General features: G+C 38.4%; 1 protein-coding gene across 1 annotated transcript in view; it reads right to left on the reverse strand.

The window, feature by feature from the left end:
• The window catches only part of LOC136263846 (E3 ubiquitin-protein ligase rnf213-alpha-like), a 247,317-nt gene that overhangs the window by 209,426 nt on the left and 13,894 nt on the right, over window positions 1-23,997 (reverse strand). Inside the window, exons 2-6 of the mRNA XM_066058473.1 lie at window positions 22,309-22,721; window positions 10,177-10,230; window positions 7,700-7,871; window positions 5,042-5,121; window positions 4,720-4,978 (exon numbers count right to left, since the gene is read on the reverse strand). Of these exons, the coding sequence (XP_065914545.1) occupies window positions 4,720-4,978; window positions 5,042-5,121; window positions 7,700-7,871; window positions 10,177-10,230; window positions 22,309-22,721 (978 nt within the window). The remainder of the gene's footprint in view (window positions 1-4,719; window positions 4,979-5,041; window positions 5,122-7,699; window positions 7,872-10,176; window positions 10,231-22,308; window positions 22,722-23,997) is intronic.

The following is a 23,997-nucleotide window of genomic DNA, read 5'->3' on the forward strand; positions in this document are numbered from 1 at the left end:
CATGGTACACAAGCCAAACCCATCTGTCCTTGGACTTGGTAGTAGTGTTTGTGTGATTGTTTTAGAGTTACCTTTCCTTCATGCAGTGTAGCAAAAAAGTTGGGGTCACTAGCAGCATCCTCAATGGCTGATAATCTGTGTGCATATGGAAATTTCACTTCTAATAGACCCAATGATGGTTCAGATGGGTCATGTACTAATCCATCTGGAGAAGCCCCTAACCATGGTAGGGATGAATTGACCACCAGACCGCAGCAACATACCTTAAATCCAGTACTTGCAGTGTAGGAATTCCAGGCCTTTGTTTCATTTTGAACTCCATGGCTGATCTGCACAGGAAGCTTCGAGTAATCCTTTGTTTCAAAAAAGGAGTCTATGAAACCACTGCTGGGTGATGACTTTCTGAGAAGCACTTCACCAAACCTTGAAGCTGTCACCCTTCCTTTCCTTGATTCATGTCACTTAGTACATGACAAGTGGTTTGCTCTAACACATGAGCTTGATCTAAGGTCATAACCAATTTATCTAACACTGTCTTCTGGTGGTCATCTGCTATTTTATAAACACAAGGAGTGTTATCCAACAATCCTAATGGTAGAGGTGGAAGATGCAGTGCAGTATTTTCTGGTGCTTTGCTAAGCTGCTCTACTTTCAATGTTTGATATGATAGAATACTTCCTTTTGGGACAGCTCCCACTGGTGTGACTACAGTAGGAAGTGTTGTAGTGCTGGTCAGAATTTGAGCAAATGCACATGATGGCTGGTCACTCATTAAATTGTCATGCAACTGCTTCTGGTGGTGGCTGTTGTATTCACGAAGTGCAAAGGATCGTGCATCATACAATGAACAGTTAATTGGATCCTTCTTTAATTCCTGGCCTTGTTTTGCTTTACAAAATGTCACATTCATTACAAGTTCTGCACTAATTTGACATGGTCGTGGCTTATGCCATGATTGTTGCATCTGAGTGCAAGACAGATCAACTGGAACAACTGTCATCTTCATGCTCACGTAATGGATCAACTGTTTCAGCACACCAACCACATGGTTACACATTCCTGATTTACCAGCAGTGCAGGAACAATTTGCTGCTGTAACATGGTATGGAGTATCACATGATAACATAATGTGAAGTATGTTCATGGAATCATTTTTCTTCTGACTGCGGTAACAACGAGCTTTCACGTATACAGCATTCTCTTTCCGGCAGAACATCACATGCTTGCCAGGGATATAACCCTCCATGAAGTATTGATGACCCCTTTGGAGTGTTGAATAGTTTACATTAACGGCATCCTGTCCATTGGGGATTTGCCGTGGTTTTAACTGCTTGCCAGACTACTGCAAGTGTGACATAATGATACTGTCAGTAACAATTGGTGGTAGAACTCCTTCAATTTGCTGTGTGTAAGGGCCCTTTGGCCATGTATCATCAATAACACCAGTAGTGCAGCATGGTTTATCTGTCTCATCGCATTTTCCCTTTAACTGGAGCTTCTGGGTGGTATACCGTTTCTGAGGATCAGGATCAACTATCCTGCTATCCCAACCATTGTCGATGTATGCCTTCACCATATGTGTAAAGTTTAATATATTAACTAAGACTGACTGGTCTAGACAGTGGTATCAAATACCGAATATATTAAACATAACCACCTTGTAAAGAACATCACCCACAACTAGAAAACACTACAAGGGCACTACAAGGGCACTACTCCGCTACATGTGTTTCACCACAACTGTACAAGGTCTGCAAAGATAGCTTGTTGCTGGTGTAGTCAGCTAATTATTTACAACGCCAGCACTTACAGCTTAACATAATCCGCCTTTGTCTTAAGCTTGGTTAAGCCTGTTGCACCTCGATAACGCAATCAGAATTTCAGCTCAGCAATCTTAAACTTCTCGGGGTCACGACCACCAAGGGAAGCCTCAGGAATATCCGCTTCCGTTAGCTCTACAGCTCGCTCTTCCGCCATTACATCAACAGTTTTATAATGAGTAACCGACACCTGGCCCCAATGAAAATGGCAGAAGATTGTTGCTATGGCAGTGACGTAATTTTGGAATGTGTCTATTACTTACCAGTACTAATAATGGTATAAAAACAGTAGAAATTGCTGTGAAGCCTCGCACTATGGCACCCTTTCCTAAATATGTATATCTTTTGGTATATATTTCGAATACCATGATATCTGTAGTATAATATGTGACTGGATTTTGGAAAAACGATCCAAATCGCACATTAGAAGTTTCGAGATAAACAGTTTTAAAGAACTGAAGCCAGCATAGCTCTCCAAGGATAGCAAGCACGCACATGAAATTTACACAAAAGATGCATCAATCTGTTACATTTCAAGCCACTTCCAGTACTTGTAGCTGCTTGTAGAGTTTCCTGCCAAATAAGATAGAAAATCTGAGCAGTTGGACGAGCGAAGTAGTATCACGAGAGCTCACAAAGGGGTGGAGGCTGGGGGGTGGCGGGGAGGGCAAGAGATAGACCTCAAAATGGAGGCAGACCACGATTGGAGTCCAGACACGAGATTACAGGGCTATGCTGGCTCCTTAGTGGCTGATATGTAGCAAAATCAACAGAGAACACGTCTGGCCAACATTATAAGGCTGTCCACCAGTAAACCACTGATTCTTGCCAAGCCAGGTCCTTCACAAGGCCTGAAACCGTCATTTGAGCACTCCACACCACCCGGAAAAGACGTATGTAAAAACCAGCCTCGTGTAGTTTGAGTAGTGCTGAGGGTCAAAACTTGTAGTACGATAGTGTAGCTATCCACTAGTGGTGTTAGTTTGATTTTGCCTGATGTGCGATTTGGATCGGTTCTGTAAAATCTAGTCACATATGTTAAGGTGGCGCTGAAGTAATTATGTGAAGCCGTACAATGCCCATTTGTCACTATTAAAATTAGCCCACGTGCTTAATTAGCTATTTTAGGGTGGTGGAGAACTCTGCTTGTGAACCATGTACTCTACATTTAAAGGGTTCTTATGATAGTCTTTAATGTTGTAGCTTAGCATGCCAAGTTCCGTGAAATCACCCGCTTTAATTTCGTGGCTATTAAACTCTGAACTTACGAGCCGATTTTAAAAATAACTCACCCCAGAAACAACCTAGCGCTAAGCCGCCTTGGCTCTTATGGTTTCTCACCTTGTAGAACAACTCTATGGAATCCTTTTTAACGATAACAACGTGGAAACTGGTTAAAATGCAAACCCGCATTTTTCAACAAGTGATATCACGCCCGTCAACAGCGAATCGCGAAAAATCTTTCCATAGCCCTGTAAAGAAACGCTTCACCAGTGCCTCTGCCAAATTTTGAGAGTCTATGGTAAGTAAATATGGAGTTATTTCACGAATTGTGGGACAGTGTAACTGGCCAGGGCGCGCTCCGTAAAGCAGTAATCACGCGATGACAGCTAGTGTTGTTCGCTGTGAAGTTACCAGAGTTTTGACAAGGCGATGAAGTCAGTACGTGAATATCGTTACTTGTATCAGCAATAGTAGCCTGACAGTCTGATAAAGCTGGTTCTTTCAATATTTCGAAGCGCTTCGCTTTGTTCTATTAGTTTTCCGTGTTTTTTCGTGCATGACCACAAACGTGATGTCCCATTGGCCTTGTAAGGCTTCATTTGATTACTTCAGCGCCACCTTAATACAACATCTCGTCTTCCGCTTGGAAGCAATAACAGCAATTTCTAATGTTTTTACAGTAATTCCTTGTGATTAGCACACTCAAGGTGTATGCACATGTGTTGCAGCCTGCAATCTTCTTGAAAATTGGCCCAACATTCCATAGCAACTGTTGCTAGACAACAAAATTTAAACCTGACCTAGTTATATGCCTTTTGGTGGTTGCTTAGCAACCGTTGCTATGGTGTCAAAACCATTTTTAAAATTAGCAGTGGTTGCCTAGCAACGGTTGCTAGACAACGTTGCTGTTGCTAGGTAACAGGTATTACTTACTATGGTACCACTAGGTGTTAAGTCGGACATGCCTAACTGGTAAAACAAATAAACACTATCAATTTTTTTTAGCCAATCAGATGCGTATATCAAATGTACAAGTGATATACTAATTCTATTGGCTAGTTTGCTGTAGTACATCAAAAATATACCACAAGCTGCTATTGGAGTTTTTGTACAGGACACGATATTGATGTTGTATTAGTACTAGTAATAGCATGGGTAGCAGTGAAATTTGGGATAAATATCACGAGTGTTGTATTGGAAATTTACCATTTCCAATACAACAAGAGTGGTATTTATCCCAAATTTCACTGCTACCCATGCTATTCCCAGTTAATACCATACTCGCTACATATGCGCATGCTGTGCATTAGCGTTGCTATGTACGCAATTTGTCACTATGTACTAAACATGTGTCAACACTAATTGTTAACATAAATTCTAGCCAATGAAATTGCAATTACAACTTTTTCACTGCTACCAGTGAAATACGGGATAAATTTCACTGCTACTATTGAGACTTTTGTATGGGCAGTGAAACAGGTATGGTATTAATATATATATGTTATAAATTCAGTATTGCAATTGGATTGATCTGAAGGCATGTTTGGGCTTGATATTGCCATGAGGAAAACCGAGGCTGGTTTTTAGTTGTTATTATTCCTGGTCCCTAGTATACAATACTACTAGACTGTATGTATGATAGAAAAAGGTATAACCAACATTATGTCTTGCTTACCTGAATTTCCTTTTCTAGTTGTCGTTTATTTTGATAAGGCATGGAGTGTTCAAGTATTCTGCCATTTAATCGTCGAAACTGTTGAGTCAACTTTTGTGAAACTTTTTCAGTGATATTTGATTGAAGGAATTTATCAGTTATAGAATACAATATCAATTGAATGATAAGAACAATCAATTCTTCATCATATTCAATAACTTTATCAAGTACAACTTGGAAGAATTGCATAGAACACTGTACAGTAGCTAAATCTTCTTTCCTAAAAATGAATATTATGTAAATGACATAATGTAGTATATGCAGGTAAAATATAATTACGTACCATTGTGTCATTTGTGAAGGTCCACTAATTTTAGACATCAAGTGAACAAGCAAAACTGCCAGTACCTCTTTTACTTTAGGCTAATAAATAACAAACATATGAATGATAATGATGACAGTAGATATTTTGGTTGAATTATGTATCTATTGTATGTCACTGAATTTGACAAACAAAAAAACATACACAAAACATTGTTAGGGAATATGGTAATACAGTGTAATCTCAGTTACCCAAACCCTTTGGGACCAAGGGTGGTCCATACGTCTGAAAAGTTCGTATCTCTGAAACTGCGTATAAATAACCATAAAGAATATTGGTAAAAATATCAGCATTATTCAACTACCCTAAAAGAACAGTTATTAGACCATTTCAGTAGTTCGGTTTACCGAGAATCCGGATAAGTGGGGTCTGGATAACTGAGGTTCCACTGTATTATGTAATCAACCTATTCCAATGGGTATGGATATGGTGGCAAATTTTGCATCAAAATTCCACCTGTCTGTTTGTAAGTTATCACTCAGTGTTTCTGATGTACACTGTACAAAATTTTGTCCAGCATTTTTATGTACATTTGGTACACACGTGGAGTGGTAGGTGGGCTATTTACATAAAATAGAGTTACAAGATTACTGATAGCCAGAGAACAATTCGAAGTCTCTATTGACTGTACTGCAAACTGATGAAGAAAGATGTTGGCTAGCTCAATGTACTCTGCTCCATTGTGTATATTGACATTTCTATAGTTGCACTGTGGTCATCTGAGCTCCTTATGAAAGCCAGCAATATCAAAGAAATAAACATATATTTTCTACAAATGGGATTATATACATATTACAACAAGCATGTTTTGATTTTTAAAAGCATCTTTTTTAAATTGTAAAAACTGTACACTGACAATTGTACATTAAATACATGCATGTTTGCCTGAATGGCCTATACTAAAGGCTGCACGAATTTTAAACCTCATAACTTCCTTTTTTTTACTTGTATCAAGGTGTGCTTCTGAAAAACACTTCTGGAATTTAAAGACATTTACAACATTATTATCTCTTTTGGTAGCTGGCCCATGTAACAAGAGTTGTTAATAAAAGTTGAGGATCAGGTAAATGCAAACAGACTATAGATTCTACACAAAGAATTTGTAAGAAGCAATCAAATTATATGCTCTAGTCAATGGTACTGAAAAGTTTATAACAAGTTGGCTATGGATCCCAAGAACATAATTTCAGTACTACCATATCAAAGTTATAACATACGGTACGCATTGGGAAAAAATGCTGATGTAGTGTTTCTACAACTGTAAAACCCCCGCACTAACGATTGCACTACAAACATAATTATATTCATGTACACAATTTCATGCATACGTAGCTCCGTAATTATGTATGTTGGCTAGTCTGTATGCATTCATTGTGAATGTCCTCTTATTTCCCTGCAAGTTACTAAATGTGCTCACCATAGATTAGGAGTCTGACTGGACTTTATTATTGTCTTTGATAATGTGTTACATGCATACATACATAGCTAACCAGGCGCACACCTCACAGCTGGTTGTATAGGGCATGCACCTGGTTACTGCAATTGTTTTGGAAAAGTGTGTGTGTGTTTGTGTCTGAGTCCATGTGTCTATGTCATTTCACCTTCAAAAGCAAACACGTTTTGTGTTAAAAGCAGCCTGCATATGTGAAATAAGGCTTTGTAAACACTGTATTATAGTTTCAAGAAGTTAAGCCTTATGCTAAGGCCATTATTTCAATATTTGAGTTAAATGGGTTAAAGAACACATTGTGAACAACTTTCCTAGTGAGTTATACAGATGTAACACAACTGAAAAACAGCATAATAAGTTCCATAGGATACTAGAATTAACAAATTTCTTAAGGGTGTGTGTCCCAAACTTATGTGAACAAAAATGAAAGGCATACTGATTTGAAAGTAAAGTGGCCATTACACTTCAATTTCAACTATGTATGCATGTTCAATCTTTCATAGCACATTTGCAATCAATCCAGTCACAACGGAAAGTATGGAGGATTCTTGTTTACAAACATAGGAAAGTCATCGCACTACCGCAAATTAGCACCAGCAAAAATAAATGGAACACAAATAAGGACACAGGTGAGTCCATGATGCATGCATTGTATAAACTGCAGTATGCCAACAGGCACCTGTCTGATTGAAGAAACGTCAAACAGTGAACAAATTAAGCCCATAACCTTAGTCATCATCAAATTACATAAGCTTGTCTGAAGGCATCAGGCAGGCAGTTAGTCAGACAGAAAATTGCATTGAATAAAAAATTAAATTTAGTAGCAATCTATTGAAAGCATTTAGGGTCACACTGAAGGCACCTTTGGGCTTGGTTATACAAAACCAATACTGCCAAGGCACCAGGATGATATTGTGAAGCTGGTTTTCAGGTGATATATTTGGCCAGCAAAACCCAAACCTCCATGATCCCTAATATACAGTACAGCAGTACTGTATGATTATAATGTGTGTAACTCTGATGCTTGTCATTGTTATTCAGAACAATGTATGTATATGCGAGTGTACATAATTCTTGCCCATAATTAATTTTCACAATGTTTTGTAAGGCTCACATGTACGTAAATTTCAGAAAGTTACCTTAGACATTTCCGTTAGGTACAGGCTCACCTTAACACTCAAGGAACACTCCTCAATTAGTTTCATTATTATAACAGACACTGGAACTCGACCGATTAGTTGTGGAAGATTACCAACATCAGCCTTGTAAACAATCAGTCTTGGAAGAAGTGGATCAATGTCAAAGAGTCTTTGTAGGCTTTTCAAGTAAGAATCTAACAAACTGTAAATAAATATTTCTGCAAGTATTAATTACCCACTTTACTTAAACATATTTAGTCCATGTTACTCTACACATTATAACACAAAATACATGCATACATGTATACACATTCTAGTTCGTCTTAACAGCTGTTGATTCTACACTATATCCGGGCATGGCATATGGTACGTTTGTGAGTATTCATCCCAAATGAAAAGGGATGAATAATTGCAAGTGAAACGGTGCTGTGTCCTTTAATTAACAAGTTTTTTACTCTTGTGAGACAAAGTTGCATTTGAGCGGTACATACCATACTTCAAATTTGGAGGGCAATAAGAGCATATTGGATGAATAAAGCACTTGTGAGTTACATACCTATATGCAATTACAAGTACAATTCATTTTCATTCTTATTTAATGAATTCCTTACAGAAACTAGTTGAGCTTACTTGTAGAGCTTTCAAGGTACAAACCTTCTTAAAATTACACTTAAGCTATAACACTAATGTTAAATGAAGTTAAGCATAGTTAATGTTACACTCAAGCAACCATGCTACGTACCACGAATATAAATTAATTGGCTAGCACATTAATAAGAATAAGGCATGCACTTTAATAAGGATAACGCATGCGCAACAACATATTCGACCAAATGCCAAGTGGTATCAAAGCAAACAACTTACCCACCCCTATAATCCCTTCCTGAAGGTTACAAGTTGTTGTCAAGCAAGCTGTCACTTACTGTTTCACCCCCTTGTACACATTGTCATGTTTTACTACATGTTATACTCTTCTTAGTTATCACCACAATGCCTATATATACAGGAACTGCAATCACCTCAACAATTCTTACTATAACCATGTGTGCCTACTGTCTAGTCCTTCCAACGCAGATGCTACTAGCAACTCACCACTAGCTGTTAATGAAATATGCATATTACTAATTTTCTTTGTGCAGTCTGTCTTCATTTCCTACACCTACCTGCACAAATGCCATGTGGCTATTGTATGATGACCACACTACATGACCAATGATTGCCAGTCAGCTGTGCTTAAAGAGTCATCAATCAGCCAAAAAGCAGATCAAATATTTACTCATATATACTAGTACTGCATGGCAGTGTATTATGCAAGCTGAACTCTTCCTCAAATGCATCTACATAGTAATTGCCAAAAATGCTCTACAATACGTACGTATGCAAGAACTGTGATCACCTAAATAATTAATATTAACCATGTGCGCACATATTTTTTTCCCTCTCAAGTTCTTCCAATGCAGATGCTAGCAGCACTCAGTGATGACAATGTATGCATGTCTTCTAAGTATCTCCTTTTAGTTCATGTTCACTACTTGTACCTACTTTCTCAAGCATTTGCTTAATGACTGCATTACATCACCAGTGCAGCCAACCTGGGTACCGCAGATGACCACAAGTCAGTTGTACTTAGTAGCCACCCAGGAATACAGATCAAACATCTGTTCACCCTCACCCGGCACATCAAGGTCCTAGTGTCGCTACCATAACATGGCAAACACTAGTGACCCTTTTTTCCACCATCACCGCCACTAATTACTAGTACTTGCAGTGCATCATGTAGTGTTGCAATGGTTTTACTATCACACACTGTTGTTGCTTATTGCAGCATCTCCATTCTCGCTTCTAAAAGGTAATGTGACAGTACAGGGCCTCAGTTAGGATGATCACTGCATTCAGTTAGGTTTGGCATTTAGTGAAAAGGAAATTGTGGGTGAGAAACTTCTTTTACCTTCTTTCTTGCACCCAAGCATAGCAACAAGTTTGTATTTTGGCCATAATATTTCAAATCTTACTAGGCTTCCCATGCAGCAGTCGAGGCTCTGAACACCAACCAAACCCACCAGATTGCAAGGTGGCTGACGCTTCCTAACTACGATACTGGCAATTATAGGGTAATAGAGGTGAGTGATAAACATTAAACATGTGTAATCAAGATATGAATTTTAACCAGGTTGGTAAAATGTTGCAGATGATGTAAGAGACATACGTATGAAATCAAGATTGTATCCATTAATACCTTTTAGGAAGGACTTTTACTGTACAGGATTCCTTTGCTGTACTAAACTTGTATGACTTGTTTGCAGCACTACATATTCTAGGCCAAATAGTATAAAAGGACACAATTGTATTGTAATTTTAATGATCATAAAATACTGGAAAAGTGAACAGTTGAAAAAGTTAATTAGCTGATTAAGTACAAACTCCATCGATCGTGACAAGAAAAGAGACTATCACACATGTCTCCACAAAACATACATACATACACACAATATACAGTATTACCATACCATTCCTGAGGAAGCTTCATACTTGTCAATATTCCATGATTTCCCCATTGGTACCTGAAAAATGCCCACAGTAATTTTGTAATACAAGAATACATTGGTTATGATGTGTACATACATAATATTACGTAAGTACATACATACATTTTTATGCTAATACATGTCTACAACCATGTACGTATGAGAACAGGTGTGTAGTCAGAATGGAGAGGCTGGAGTGCCTATTTTATATAAACATGGTAGAAAACTGGTGGGAGATCGAACTGCGAAGTCTAGGTTATTGAAAGTGCAGGTGACTGGGTCACAGTTCACTGATGACCTTGCTTTGTATGCTGTAATTTGTATAGCCTTTGAGTCAATTGGTAGGAAATTTGTACAAGTGGCAAGTTATTATGGTCTAACTGTTAGCTTGCCAATCACAAAGGGTTTGGCAATGGGAACTGCAGTTGGTGAAGGTGATGGTGGTCAAAGGTGGCGAGAATCATACTTATTTAGGTTCCAAGTTGTCTAGTGATGGTGACATCACTGCCAAGGTTAGCTTTAGAGTTGCTAAAAGCCTTTGTTGCTTGAGGGTACCAATCTTCCTCAATTGCACTCTCTCCAATAATACCAAGAGAACTGTCTTTAAGGCTCTAGTGATCTCTATTTTGCTATATGTGACCGGATCTGCGAAAACAGGATATAATTGCATATTTTTCGAATTGCTGGTTATTAAATATTTATAATCTACTTAGCCAAGTGCACCTTCTGGCAAAGTTTCAGCCTCACGTGCCAATAGCTTTGGAAGTTACAGCCCTCCAAAGTAGCAACAACAGAAAAATCAATATGTACAGCAAGTATAGGGAAAATAAATTATAGGCACTTACAAAAACAGCTGTAACTTACCAACGGATTGAGGTACGGAGCTACAATTTTCACCATCGTGTTCGCCATGAACAGGGGAATCAATTACTGGGTAAGTTTGTCCTTTACTCATCTTTCTTCACTGCATACAAAGGCAAACTTCGTGAAGAAAAATCAATCGCGCACGATCGCTTTGACATGATGTAAACAAACGCTCATAACTTACGTATCCTTGGTTCTACTGCAACGAAACAAAGATTTTCCAACTCCTCTTGCGCAGGCAAATAAGATGATGTCCAGGTTTTTATTGTTAGTCTCTTCCTTCACTAAGTAACAGGGGTAAAAAAAATTTAAGGGATTTTTTCAATAATACGCAAGTATTTCACCCAATGTATTCAATATTTTATACTAGTCCAGGCTAGAAACCTGAATTTTCAGGTCAACCTTGTTTTTTAATATAAAGTAATTCTTTAAGCTGTTTTATATCAATTTGTACCTGCTGAATTCAAATCTGATGGGTGCCAGCTGCTAAACCTTGAGCATTTTTTTATAAAAGGTATCAAACATGACCTTATAAATTTTTATACCTTTAAAACAAGCCATTCCCATGATGGCCTTTCATAGTAGCATCTATAGTTCTAAATAGATAAAACATGACCTAATAAATGATGAATAAGTTTCAGTTTTGCCTAATAACACAACACCTTCCATTTCCATGGTGATCTCTAAACCCACAATCAATTATGATGTATTCTAACAAGTGAGTTAAACTGCTTCTGTGAGTGCTGAAAGATCCTAGAAGGTACTACACTGTGTTTGTAACCTCCTTCTTGGTAGCATTAATGTTTGCACACTTTCTGATGGCCTGAGGCTGGTTATTTTATGAATTGTTTTGCTGAATAAAACAGTAGGCTTATTAAAACCCCAAGACCTCATATATCTTGGTAAGGTTAGTAGTCCATTCTTTCATACAGGTATGGAGTGTCTTATTTGTGGAGGCAAGAAGCCAAAACTTATCCAGTAAACCAGAATTCAGAGTTTCCACGAAGCCAATAAGCAACATGGTGATGGGCTCAGCAGTGGCGTAGCCAAGGGAGGGCATGGGCGGGCATTTGCCCAACCATCACAGTTTCTTGCCCAACCATCACAAACTTTTGCCCAACCATCACAAACTTTTGCCCAACCATCACAAGTAGCTTAAGATTCACGCGAGGATTCACAGCAGCACACAAAACAACCCTACTTTAATACTGTAAAGCGTAAACGTATACCTCATTTGTTGAACCATGACTTCGAAGAAGAGATCAAGATAGATGATGTATCACGTGATCCATTACTTGGAAAATCCCTTGGGAAGTCCCTATAATTACAGTTCATGTAGCCGCACGTGCCATGCTCCTTGGCGGTTTAAATTCGAAATTTAAAATGGAGTTGAACTGTATATCTAATTCACAGTGAGTGATAATCGTCAGTAGGATTCAGTGTGGATGGTGCTGGCAGCAAAAGATATCATTTCAGTGGACTTGTCACTAAGCATATTTTTTGATAAGGAAAGTACCGTATAGCCTACCTTACTGCTGATGAGAGAAAATGGGAAAACGTACTGTTCTAGATAACAATAATGGCATATGCAAATGGAGCTGGAAATGGAGGAAAGGTCACATCATTATAAAGTGTCATGTGCACAATTTGTACTGATTAACCGAGTTGTGGTTTACACCAGATCCTTTACAATAAGTCTGGGACGAAGCTTTCTTGGCATGCAAATATTTGTGATAAGATTCATTATAGTTCATAAATTAATACCCCCGGCCTTCATTTGGAGCCATGTGGCGCTTACTTGAAAAAGCATTACATATCACTGTGGTAGTTGGTCTGTAAGCTATACTGCCAGTCGATTTTTTTTTTTTAGTTGATTGTTGATAAACTGTTTACATTGTCGGTTCTTGTAGATCTAGGTTCAGCAGTTTGATGTCACGTGATGCTCGACTACGACGATCGTCGGTGGATTCCTGCCCTACAAGTTTAATAGAATAGCATATATCTAGTATAAATGTTTGCATGCATGCAAGCAGCATTTGTTTACACTATAGCATAGGTAGGTGTAGGCCATGTATGCATACACTTTTCATATTTTCTTTGATAATGTCTCACATAAAAGTGAGCGTGATTCTCGTGTGTGTAGTTAACTAAGTTAATGTTATGCCCAACCATCAAATATTGGCTGGTTACGCCCCTGGGGCTCAGTGAAAAACTTCCAAAAGGTGAATTGCACTTTACATGCCATAAGAATTGCATAAGTACTTATTGCTCAAAGCATCACATCGAGCGATATTTAAGAAAGCATAAGGGAGAGACATGTGCCGTTTCTCCAAGCCCTAAAAGATTGAGGGGGCAATGCAATTTCAGCTTTCTTCAAGTGTGCCTATTCTGTGGTCAGGAATGCATAGTGAGCCACCCTTCAAAAATCCTAGTCGATGGAGAGAAGCGTATTTATGTAGAACAGCCAATGATGGAAAGACAACATCCAAAGAAGCAATTCTAGCTCGTGCACATGAAACAAATGATGCCCGGGGAAGAGAGGTAGCATATAGAACAAATTTAGCGGTTAGTGATTTGCATGCAGCTGATGCCAGGTATCACAGAGACTGTTTAGCTAAATTTTTCCCCAACAAGCCATCAGCAGACTATAATACTGAGGTTTATGATAGTGCTCTAGATGAATTGTTGGTACAAATGTCATTCGATTTTGCACGCACCTGGAATAGCATAGAAATGTACAGTCTGTACAGTGAGTTGGGTGGTACTAAGCTCTCACGGCGTTCTCTCATCAAGACTGTGCACGATCATTTCCACCCGAATTTGCTTGTTTTGTCTTCCCCTGGTATTGCATCAATTTTAGTGTTTCGAGGCATGCACATGATAATGAGTTTTGTTGGAGCTGTTGGTACCTTGATGGGAGGAAGTGGACTTGAAGATATTTTGAAGTCTAGCTTTGCTGGAGTGCCTAAGCTTCTGTCTGGAAAGAAATTTCCACAAAATGTCAGAGCGCTTCGCATTGTGACAGAGGAAGTCTTGAGACCAGTACTTGATAATCAAGAGCTACACACAACAAATGATCTTATAAAATCCCTGGTCTTAAAAAGCCAACAAAGTAACACCACAAAACTGTGGGTTGATTTCCTCATCAAGCTAGTATTAATTATGATGAAATTTGTTCAAGCAGAAAGGGAAGGAGATTGGCCACTCCATCTGTGTGCTGTTAAAGATATGTTGCCATATTTTTTTGCATCTGGCCATGTCAACTATGCACGATATGGTCTATACTACCTTCGATCTATGCAACAACTTCATCCAACACTACTCAAGAAATTCATGGCTGGTGAACATGTCATGCATCACCAGAATGGCTTGTGGAATGCCATTTGGTCAGATCTCTTTATTGAGACAACGTACATGCGATATGGACACGGACCGGCTGGCATTGTTGGCTCCACAATAAACGAATCTACTCTGGCCATTTGGGCTCTTTCCCAAAGCACTTGTGCTCAGTTGATGAATGATGTGGAGGCAACGAAAGATGGTGAAGAGCAATATGTTGTGATTTCTCATAAGGAGGAAAGGCATACACGCATCAAAGCTGATGCTGCAGATAGAATGAAAATACATGAAGCAGTATCAACATGCATTGATGTGTTTGAAAGTGATAAGCATCCAGTAAATGGTCTTGTAGACATATTTTCTGGCAGAGTTGTTGATGATGCAGCAGTGAATGTTTATAATTCTGTGGAAATAGGAACTAGACAGTGGTTAGATTATGAGAGACAGTGGCCAGCTGGATTCCATAAAAAGTTGACCAAACAAGTGAAGACCATGGCAGCATCAACAAAACAGACTACTAAACTTGGTGATAACATGCATATTGTGGATACTGAATTTATTTATGCACGCGTCATTGGAATTATGGCATCGTCCAGAGACACTGTTTCTATAGAGACTTTATACTCTCATGAATTGGCTCCACACCCAACAGCTCTCTTTGATGATAGTGGTGAAATGAGAAAGGCTAGCAAGTCTGTGTTAAAGACCACGCTGCAGGTGGTGTGTGGAACGCAAAACAGGCAACTTTCCAAGGTAGTAATCCTGGATGGCTGTGCATTGCTTTGGACTGTTCCTTGGCCAGCTTCACCTGCAAAAGTGTCTGACTTCATCAATGCAGCAGTCACCAGTATTATGGAAAGAATGGAAACCACTACAATTTTACATGTGGTTTTTGACAGGTATTACAACATGAGTACAAAGTCAGGATGTTGGACGGCACGACAGAAAGGATTAAGCCGTGTTTACAGGTTAACAGAAGAGTCACCTCTTCCAAAGCAAGCCATAGTGTTGAATGTGAGTGCAAACAAGAAGCAAGTCATTCAAATGATTGTTGATCGACTGTGCGCATTTCAGGTTCCACATGAGAAGCGTGTTGTTGTAACTGGTCCTGAGCCACATCCAGTACAAGTTAGCATTGGTGAATGGCAAACACCAATAACTCATGAAGAAGCTGATGTCATTATCGCATACCACATGATCCAAGAAGCTGCAGCGGGACACTCCCCAATTAGTGTGGTATCTGATGATACGGATGTGCTCCTCATTCTAGTTCATCACCTGCATGCACATGCCAATAGCTGGTCACAGAGTATTCAAGTGATGATGGAAGGATGTTCTAGAAGCCATGCAATTATTGATGTTAATAAGGTAGTACAATAGCATGATGCCATAATACCCAATCTCCTTGGAGCACATGCTTTGAGTGGATGTGACACTGTATCCTCTTTGGCTGGTATAGGCAAGGAAACTGTTTTTAAAAAGCTGACAACATTCACTGATACTCTCCCTCTTGGAGACCTGTCTGCATCATTAGATGAGGTCAGAGACTCATGTCTTAGGTTTGTAGCCACATTATATGGCAAGGACCAAGAGACATCATTAACCCTTTAAGGACCGCTGCCGTAATATTACGTCCAAAGTAGGTATTGCTCGAAAGACCAGCGCCGTAATATTACGTCCAAGATTATTGGCAGTAAACAAAGAGCTAAAACTCTGCAACAAATGAAGCTATTAGATAGAAACAGGGGCCACTGTATTCGCCATTCATAGGCGATTCTTTTGATATATAAGGCCAACTTATCACGCAAAACTAAGCCTGTGTAAAATTCCTAATAAAGTACAAACATTTAATATTTACACAACAATAAAACTAACCTTGTAGAAATCGCTCCATAACTTTGGCTGTGTTCATCGTATTAACTTCAAATAAAGCTCAGAGTGCTCACTATTTAGAGGCGAATAATTTGATATACAAGATCACGTGATGCGGTTTTAAAAAACTAAAATGGCGGACTGTTTTTATTGATTGTGTCACGAAGAAATCGATCGCGTGTAGGTGTTTGAAACTCACCTTAGTGCTTTTAAGACATTGGTTCTACGCTTTGGTAAGTTAGATAATGTTGTTTATTATTGTCAGGCGAGTCTTTTAGTATAATTTGTTATACAATTGAGCACTTGTAGGGGCTTTGTCAATGCTATAACTTATTACATTTTTTTAAAAACACTAAATGCGCAATAATCATAAAACGTGTGGGCTTTCAGGGTAGACTATGCACACAATTTTTGGTCCTTAAAGGGTTAATTAAACACCATGTGTGCCAACATTTTCAAAAAGAAAATTGCTGGCCAACGTCATATACCACCCAAGCTGAGCAGCCTGCCACCCACTATGGCTGCATTCAAGCTCCACTGCCAACGTACTCACTTTCAGACAGCATTGTGGAAGGCTGCAGGCATGTCTTCCCCCCCGGATTTGAGCCCATTGCAGTATGGCTGGGAGATGATTACTGGGTTAGAGCTTCGACCAGTTTTTACTCCACCAGGGCAGTTGTCTGCACCGGATGAAGTGCTCAATCTCGTCAGTTGTGGCTGCAAAACTGGATGCAAAACAGCACTCTGCTCTTGTGTGAAATTCAACCTTACCTGCTCTGAGTTTTGCAAATGTATGGGGCAAGCTACTTGCCAAAACCCTATGAAGCCAATAACACCAGGCAGTGATGAGTGGTGATGAAGAATCTTTATAGACAAGGGAGAAGGAACTGATCATGTAATGCTATACTTCATCAAATCTTTTTTCTAAAATTCATTATTTTTTATTTGTAGTATAACAATCATCTTGGTATCCGTATTACCTTTGTAAACATGAATTTGGTTAAATTACTGATGTATCCGTAATTGCATACATTTGTGAGTGCCACTTTAGGCTATATCTCAAAATGCTCAATGTTTCACATCTGGCACCCACCAGATTTGGAATCAGCATAAAAAGTTGGTCTAGAAAAATGTTTAACAATTACTTTATGTTCTAAAGCAAGGTTATGTGAGTTCTAGCCTGGACTATACTGTAAATTTAGGCTTGTGCAATTATGTCCCTTTTTCGCAGATCTGGTCACATATGCATGGAGCAGAGATGTTGACTCTGTTGTGAGAAGGTTAACCACATTCCACAACTGCTGTGTACGGACATTTTTTTATGTCTAAATTCCAACAATGGCAGTATCATATTACTACCCAACAGTTATCTGGACAATTTAGCCTGTATTGGTTGATAGCTGATTTTGATTAGAATCAACAGCAATGGTGGCTTGGTCACCTGGGCCTTATCAGTAGTGACTGATTGCCAAAGCAACTTTTGTTTGGAGAGCTATTGAAGAAAAGGCCATTCTATACGGCCAAGAAGCAATGGAGGGATGAAGTGATGTCTGACTTATGGTTGAGGATTGGTATGTGGTATGTCAAGATCATGAGAGGTGGTCTAACTTGTGTGCAATAGCTGTTGATGAGGTGGCACAGTATAAAAATAATTGTGCTGCCAATAGAGCATCCCAGGAAAGGAATTTTCTTTGAAATTGTAATTGTGGTAAACGTTTCAAATGACCAGGAGATTGAACAAGAACTCATCATTTCTGTGATGTGTACAGTTCGTCACTAGTCCAGGATTAATCCTGAGGCTCTGCCTATCATGGTACTTGTGGATACTTGTTACTGTACAAGATTCCAAGGAGCATTGCAATTCTACACTGAAATTATTAAATAACAACGCAACTTCCAGAGACAACACTGTAACTTAATACAGAAAACTTTCACATGCTCTTCTACTGCTTACTATTACCCTAATATTACCATATTTTGTATATACATGTATGAACTTAACATAAAACTATTAATTTAAATGAAGCATACCAATGTAGGATTTTCTCACAGAGCTATGCTGTAATACCATGTTTCAGGCACAATACGTAAATACGTACATGTGTGACTAGTCCTATCATGCTTTTGAAAATGCCTATTATGCTTTTGAGCAATGCTCCAAAATTTTCCTTCCAATTATGCTCAGTTGTGCTCCAAATATTCTCTTAGAAAACTGCATCTTGACTGTACTATTGGGGTATTGATGCACCTGTAAATGTTCTATTAGGATATCAACATTAGATGTGTCACACTGTTCTATTAAGAGTATATCAATCTTTAGCCACTCACTTTTTACAAGGAGCTGTAAATCTAATTTATATTGTGTTTGCATGTTTTATTAGACTGTTCCATTACGGATCATACAATACATGCGGAATTTCAGCTTCTCTGATAATCAATCCACAAAACTCATGCCTATTACACTGGAATTATGGTCAATGCTTTTGCTACCTATCATGCCCCAAATTATGCTGGCATAATCAGTGTAGGCCTACATGTGACCAGATCTGTAAAAACCAGACATAATACCACAAGTTTAGATTTTACAGTTTAATCAGGTACAATGCAGGTATACTATCTCTTAAATCACTAAAATACTTTGTTCTTAGTGAAGTCAAGCTTCATCAGCAAAAAAACATCTTATTCGCATAGGCAAGAGGAGTTCGTTTTGTTATAGTATACCAAGGAAATAGTATTTATTTATGGCATGTCAGAAAAATTGTATCCTGTTGATCTTTCTTCACTGACTTCAACTCTGTGGCAAAGAAAGAAAATATACACCCTTGGTTATCCGACCCTCGTTTATTTGTTCCCTTGTTTACACAAAATTGAAAATGATTGTTCTATTAGAGTATTTCAAGTACAAATGTACGTTCTATTAGGGTATTTCAACAGAGCTCTGGATATAAATGTATGGGCTTCAGTTACCTCAACTATTATTTATCTGGACACTTTTACTATTTGCTGAGATACATTGAAGTACAGATAACTGAGCTTCCACTGTACAAGGATTAAGACACACGGTACTGTGTCGTGCAGCCCAAGAAGCCGGCAAGTAACACCCGTGAGTATATTGACAGGAAGAAAGAAAACGCAATTTTTGCACCTCTATAGCTCTGTGCTTCCTTGATGAAACAAGACGATGTTTGCTGTGAACACTCCCTCCAACTTCAGCACTCCACATTCCAAATTTGAGCAAAATTGCTTCCTGCGTTCCCGAGATATGCGACTTCAAAAATTGGCTTAGTTTCTTCGGTTTTTTCTTCTTATTTTTCTTCCTCTTGTCGCACACTTACAAAAACTGCTATAAAACGCGAATGCAATATCCGATTGCCTTGAAATTTGGCACACAGAAGGGGGGTATAAAGGCGCATCTCGGTACCAACTTTGGCTGGAATACGATAAACAGGCAAAGAGTTATGAGCGATTATTCACGAAAAATAACACCAATATGTTGTCACGCCTACAGGGTAAACCGCGTATGGGAAGAAGCTGAAACTCGGTGGGTGAATAGGTTAACTATTGAACCCCAAACCTTTTGTGGTTTGAAAGAAATCGAGCTAAAAACCAGGAAGATACAACGAAAGAACCAACACTGTGTAACAATTACGCAATCGAGATTAGCTAATAAAAAACGAATGCTTGCCACGCCTACCAGATAAACCGCTTGGGGTAATGCTTTGAAAATCATTGTACAGATGGAGTAATCATCTTAGAAAGGCTCATCAATGGTGAATCAGACTTAAAGCCACGGAGTTACAACACAAAATCCAACTTGGTGCAGCAAGTGCGAGATCGAGATACTCTATAATAGAGCAGTCATCCTAATAGAGCAGTCACCCTGAAGAGAATTCAAGAGATCAGCTAGAAACAAGAAACCTGTATAGAGATCAGCTAACAAGTCACTCTGTAGAGAGATCAGCTAGGTGAAGTTACCTTGTAGGGAGTTCATGCAACTATGGAAAGAGATAGTTCAACTAGAAGAAATCACCTTGTAGAGTTCAGCTATAAAGAAACCACCATGCAGAGAGTTCGGCTACAAACAAATCTCCCTGTAGAGATATCAGCTAGAAGAAGTTACTTTGTAGAGAGTTCAGCTTCAAACAAATCACCCTGTAGAAAGATCATCTAGAAGAAGTCACCTTGTAGAGAGTTCAGTTACAAAGAAACCACCATGTAGAGAGCTCAGCTACAAACTAGTGATCTTGTAGAGACAACAGCTAGAAGAAGTTACCTTGTAGAGAGTTCAGCTACAAAGAAACCATTCTTTAAAGAGCTCAGCTACAAACAAATCACCTGTACAGAATTAAGCTACACACAAATCACCTTGTAGAAAGATCAGTTAGAAGAAGTTACCTTGTAGAGAGTTCGGTTACAAAGAAACCACCATGTAGAGAATTCAGCTACAAACTAGTGACCCTGTAAAGACATCAGCTAGAAGAAGTTACCTTATAGAGAGTTCAGCTACAAACAAACCATTCTGTAAAGCGCTCAGCTACAAACAAATCACCCTGTAGAGAGATCAGCTAGAAGAAGTTATCTTGTAGATAATTCAGCTATAAACAAATCACCCTGTAGAGAGATCAGCTAGAAGAAGTTACCTTGTAGAGAGTCAGCTACAAACAATTCACCCTGTAGAGAGAGCATCTAGAAGAAGTCACCTTGTAGAGTGTTCAGTTACAAAGAAACCACCATGGAGATTTCTGTAATCAATATATGTATTATATATATAATTTGTACATTTACTGATAAAATATTTAAAGTACATCTACTTCATCTTTTCTTCTTCCTGTGGTAAAGAAAAAAAGATAGGTAAAAAAGTCCCAAAGCCGGCCAAATCTAATCCAAAAAAGCCAAGTTGTAAAAAAAGTGTGCGGCCCTCAAAAAGGCTATGGTGAATTATGCGAAATCCAAGGTGGTGGCCAAGAAATGGCTGTGATGGTAGGTTAATGGTAAAAATTTTAATAACGACAATTCAGGTGAATTTTGTGCCAAGACCAAGCAGCGCAAAAATTCACCTGAATTTTCGTTATTAAAATTTTTACCATTAACCTACCATCACAGCCATTTCTTGGCTGCCACCTTGGATTTCACATCTTTTTTCACCATAGCCTTTTTGAGGGCTGCACACTTTTTTTACAGCTTGGCTGTTTTGGATTAGATAAACTTAATCAGCAATGGATCTGTTCGTTCATGACAAATAAGATGTTACAAGTTTAAAGACTGTATATCAGCGCATTCGTAAGTTGTAGGCCATTATATTAAAAGTGCTTGTAATTTATTTTCCCAATGGTTGCTGCACAAATTGATTTTTTTTGCTAATACTACTTTGTAGTGCCATAACTCCAAACGTTACCAGCATATGAAGTAGAAATTCCACATTTACTTTGCTAATAAAGAGTTATATAAAGGTGCTATTAATAGTAGGTACTATATCTCATTTTCACAGATCCAGTCATGTATGTGAATGTGTGTATGCATGCATAGGTACATGTGGCAAATGTGTACTTCTGTACTTGCAAACAAGTTGATGTTGTGCTACCTCTAAAAAGCAGGCGACCAATTAATATTACCCCTTGGGAGTCCATGTTTTTTCCTAAGAGACAAAGCCTCAAGGCTGCGCAAGTGTACCACAGACACACATCCCCTTAAACTCTAAGGGGTATGCTAATCCTAGTAGCCTAAAACACCAGCTATATTGTTTTTGTTTGCTTAGTACTTGTAGAGCCCATTTGGTGGCCACTCATAACATCTTCAGAAACTTGCTTAACCAAATTAAGCACAAAGCTTTCCTGCCTGAAAATTTAATACAGGCTCTACACAGCCTTCTTTTCTCACATACTGACTGCTTTAGCAAAAAAAAAAAACAAAAAAAAAAACACACACACACACAAAGAAACATTTTGTCCATGTTGGTGCAGAATGACAAGCATAGAAACAAACATACCAGCACACATTTTCATAAAACAATTTCAGGTTTGTGCCTGGTTTAAAACCTACCTTTTAGTTTTTTGATCAAGATCCCAACTGTCACTTTGTAACTCTTCAAATGGATGACACTGTTTTGTCAAAAGATGTATCAGTGGCACAGCAAATATCCACTCCTTAAGAGGCGCCCAGTATTGGGCTGCAGTTCTGAACAAAATTTTCAGAATTGCTTCAATGGATTGATGATGAGTACTGAATATTTTCTCATGAGCTTCTTCATAAGATGGTTTGTCAACAACTAAATTTTGAAGCATACTACTTAACAAGGCCTGATTAGCACCATCATTGCAAAAGTCAGAAAGCATTTTACACTTGTAATATATCATCAACAATATTAAAATTCTAATGAAAACAGAGTAATCTGGCCAAGCAGTGATCATAGTAACCAAAGACTGAGTCACAATTCTAAGACATTGGTACATTTCCTAAATGAAAAAAGACAACAAATTATACATACAGTATATGTACATACATAGCATGCATAGTCAATCTCAATAATCAAAGACACACAAGGTACAATGGAACATAGATACTATAGAAAAGGGATTGAAAACTGATGATGTCACATAATTAACGTGTCAACAAAGTGGGCGGACAAGGTGTGTTATGTGTTAGACAAAACCATCTACACAGACAAGTTATGTTCCCTTGTGTGGTTGAAAAGGTTAGCAATTCATTGTTGTGTTCACAGAAATTGTTTTGTAGCCATTGTGCCTGTACAACAAACACAATTTTCCAGTAACGCCTAAACTGTATGTCATGATTTATGAATAAAAAATTGGAAATTTTAAAATGGGAATAGCGATCACTGAAAAAAGCCACCAAACAAGAAGGGATCGCTGGGGTGGTAATGTAAACCCTTCTTTGACTCTCTGCAATAAATATTTAGTTACATGCTCCCCTGAGTAATTTTAAATTTTAAAATGAGTTAAAATAGGGATTTGTGGTTTACATTACCACCCCCAGCGATCCCTTCTTGTTTGGTGGCTTTTTTCAGCAATCCCTATTCCCATTTTAAAATTTCCAATTTTTTATTCATCTAGTTTGTGTAGTTTTTATTAATCCAGTAATGGATTTGTTTTATTGATAATTGTTGTAGATATGTAGAGCAATGTACAATTAGTGGCTGTCAAGTTCAGTATAAGCTTTGTGGTTGGCACGTAATTGACTACATTATTAGAGTATTTACCTGACTGCACTTGGCTGTGGACGAGACTATGCATTACACACAATATCAAAGAGCTGTTGTCTAACTTGTCTTACTACAAGTGTCAGGACTCTAGTCTCTTAGTCATTGTCATCACATTATAGTACCCTAATGCAGTGTTCATGAATACACACACACACACACACCAAACGGTATGATACTGAACTAAGCTACCTGTCACAAGACAATTGAAGACATGAAACTCTGATAAGCATATAATTATAAGGCAAAATAGTCAGTGGTTGTGCATTTATTATTTCAGCCAAGACCGTATACACCAAGAAGAATCACATGCAGATTTTCCATGCATGGGTGCATGGACTACAACATTGGCTCAGTAGTATAAATGATAATCTAATCCAAAACAGCCAAGCTGTAAAAAAAGTGTGCGGCCCTCAGAAAGGCTATGGTGAAAAAAGATGTGAAATCCAAGGTGACGGCCAAAAAATGGCTGTGATGGTAAGTTAATGGTAAAAATTTTAATAATGACAATT

This window comes from Dysidea avara, chromosome 1 (genome assembly GCF_963678975.1).
Source record: "Dysidea avara chromosome 1, odDysAvar1.4, whole genome shotgun sequence".
Lineage (NCBI taxonomy): Eukaryota > Metazoa > Porifera > Demospongiae > Dictyoceratida > Dysideidae > Dysidea > Dysidea avara.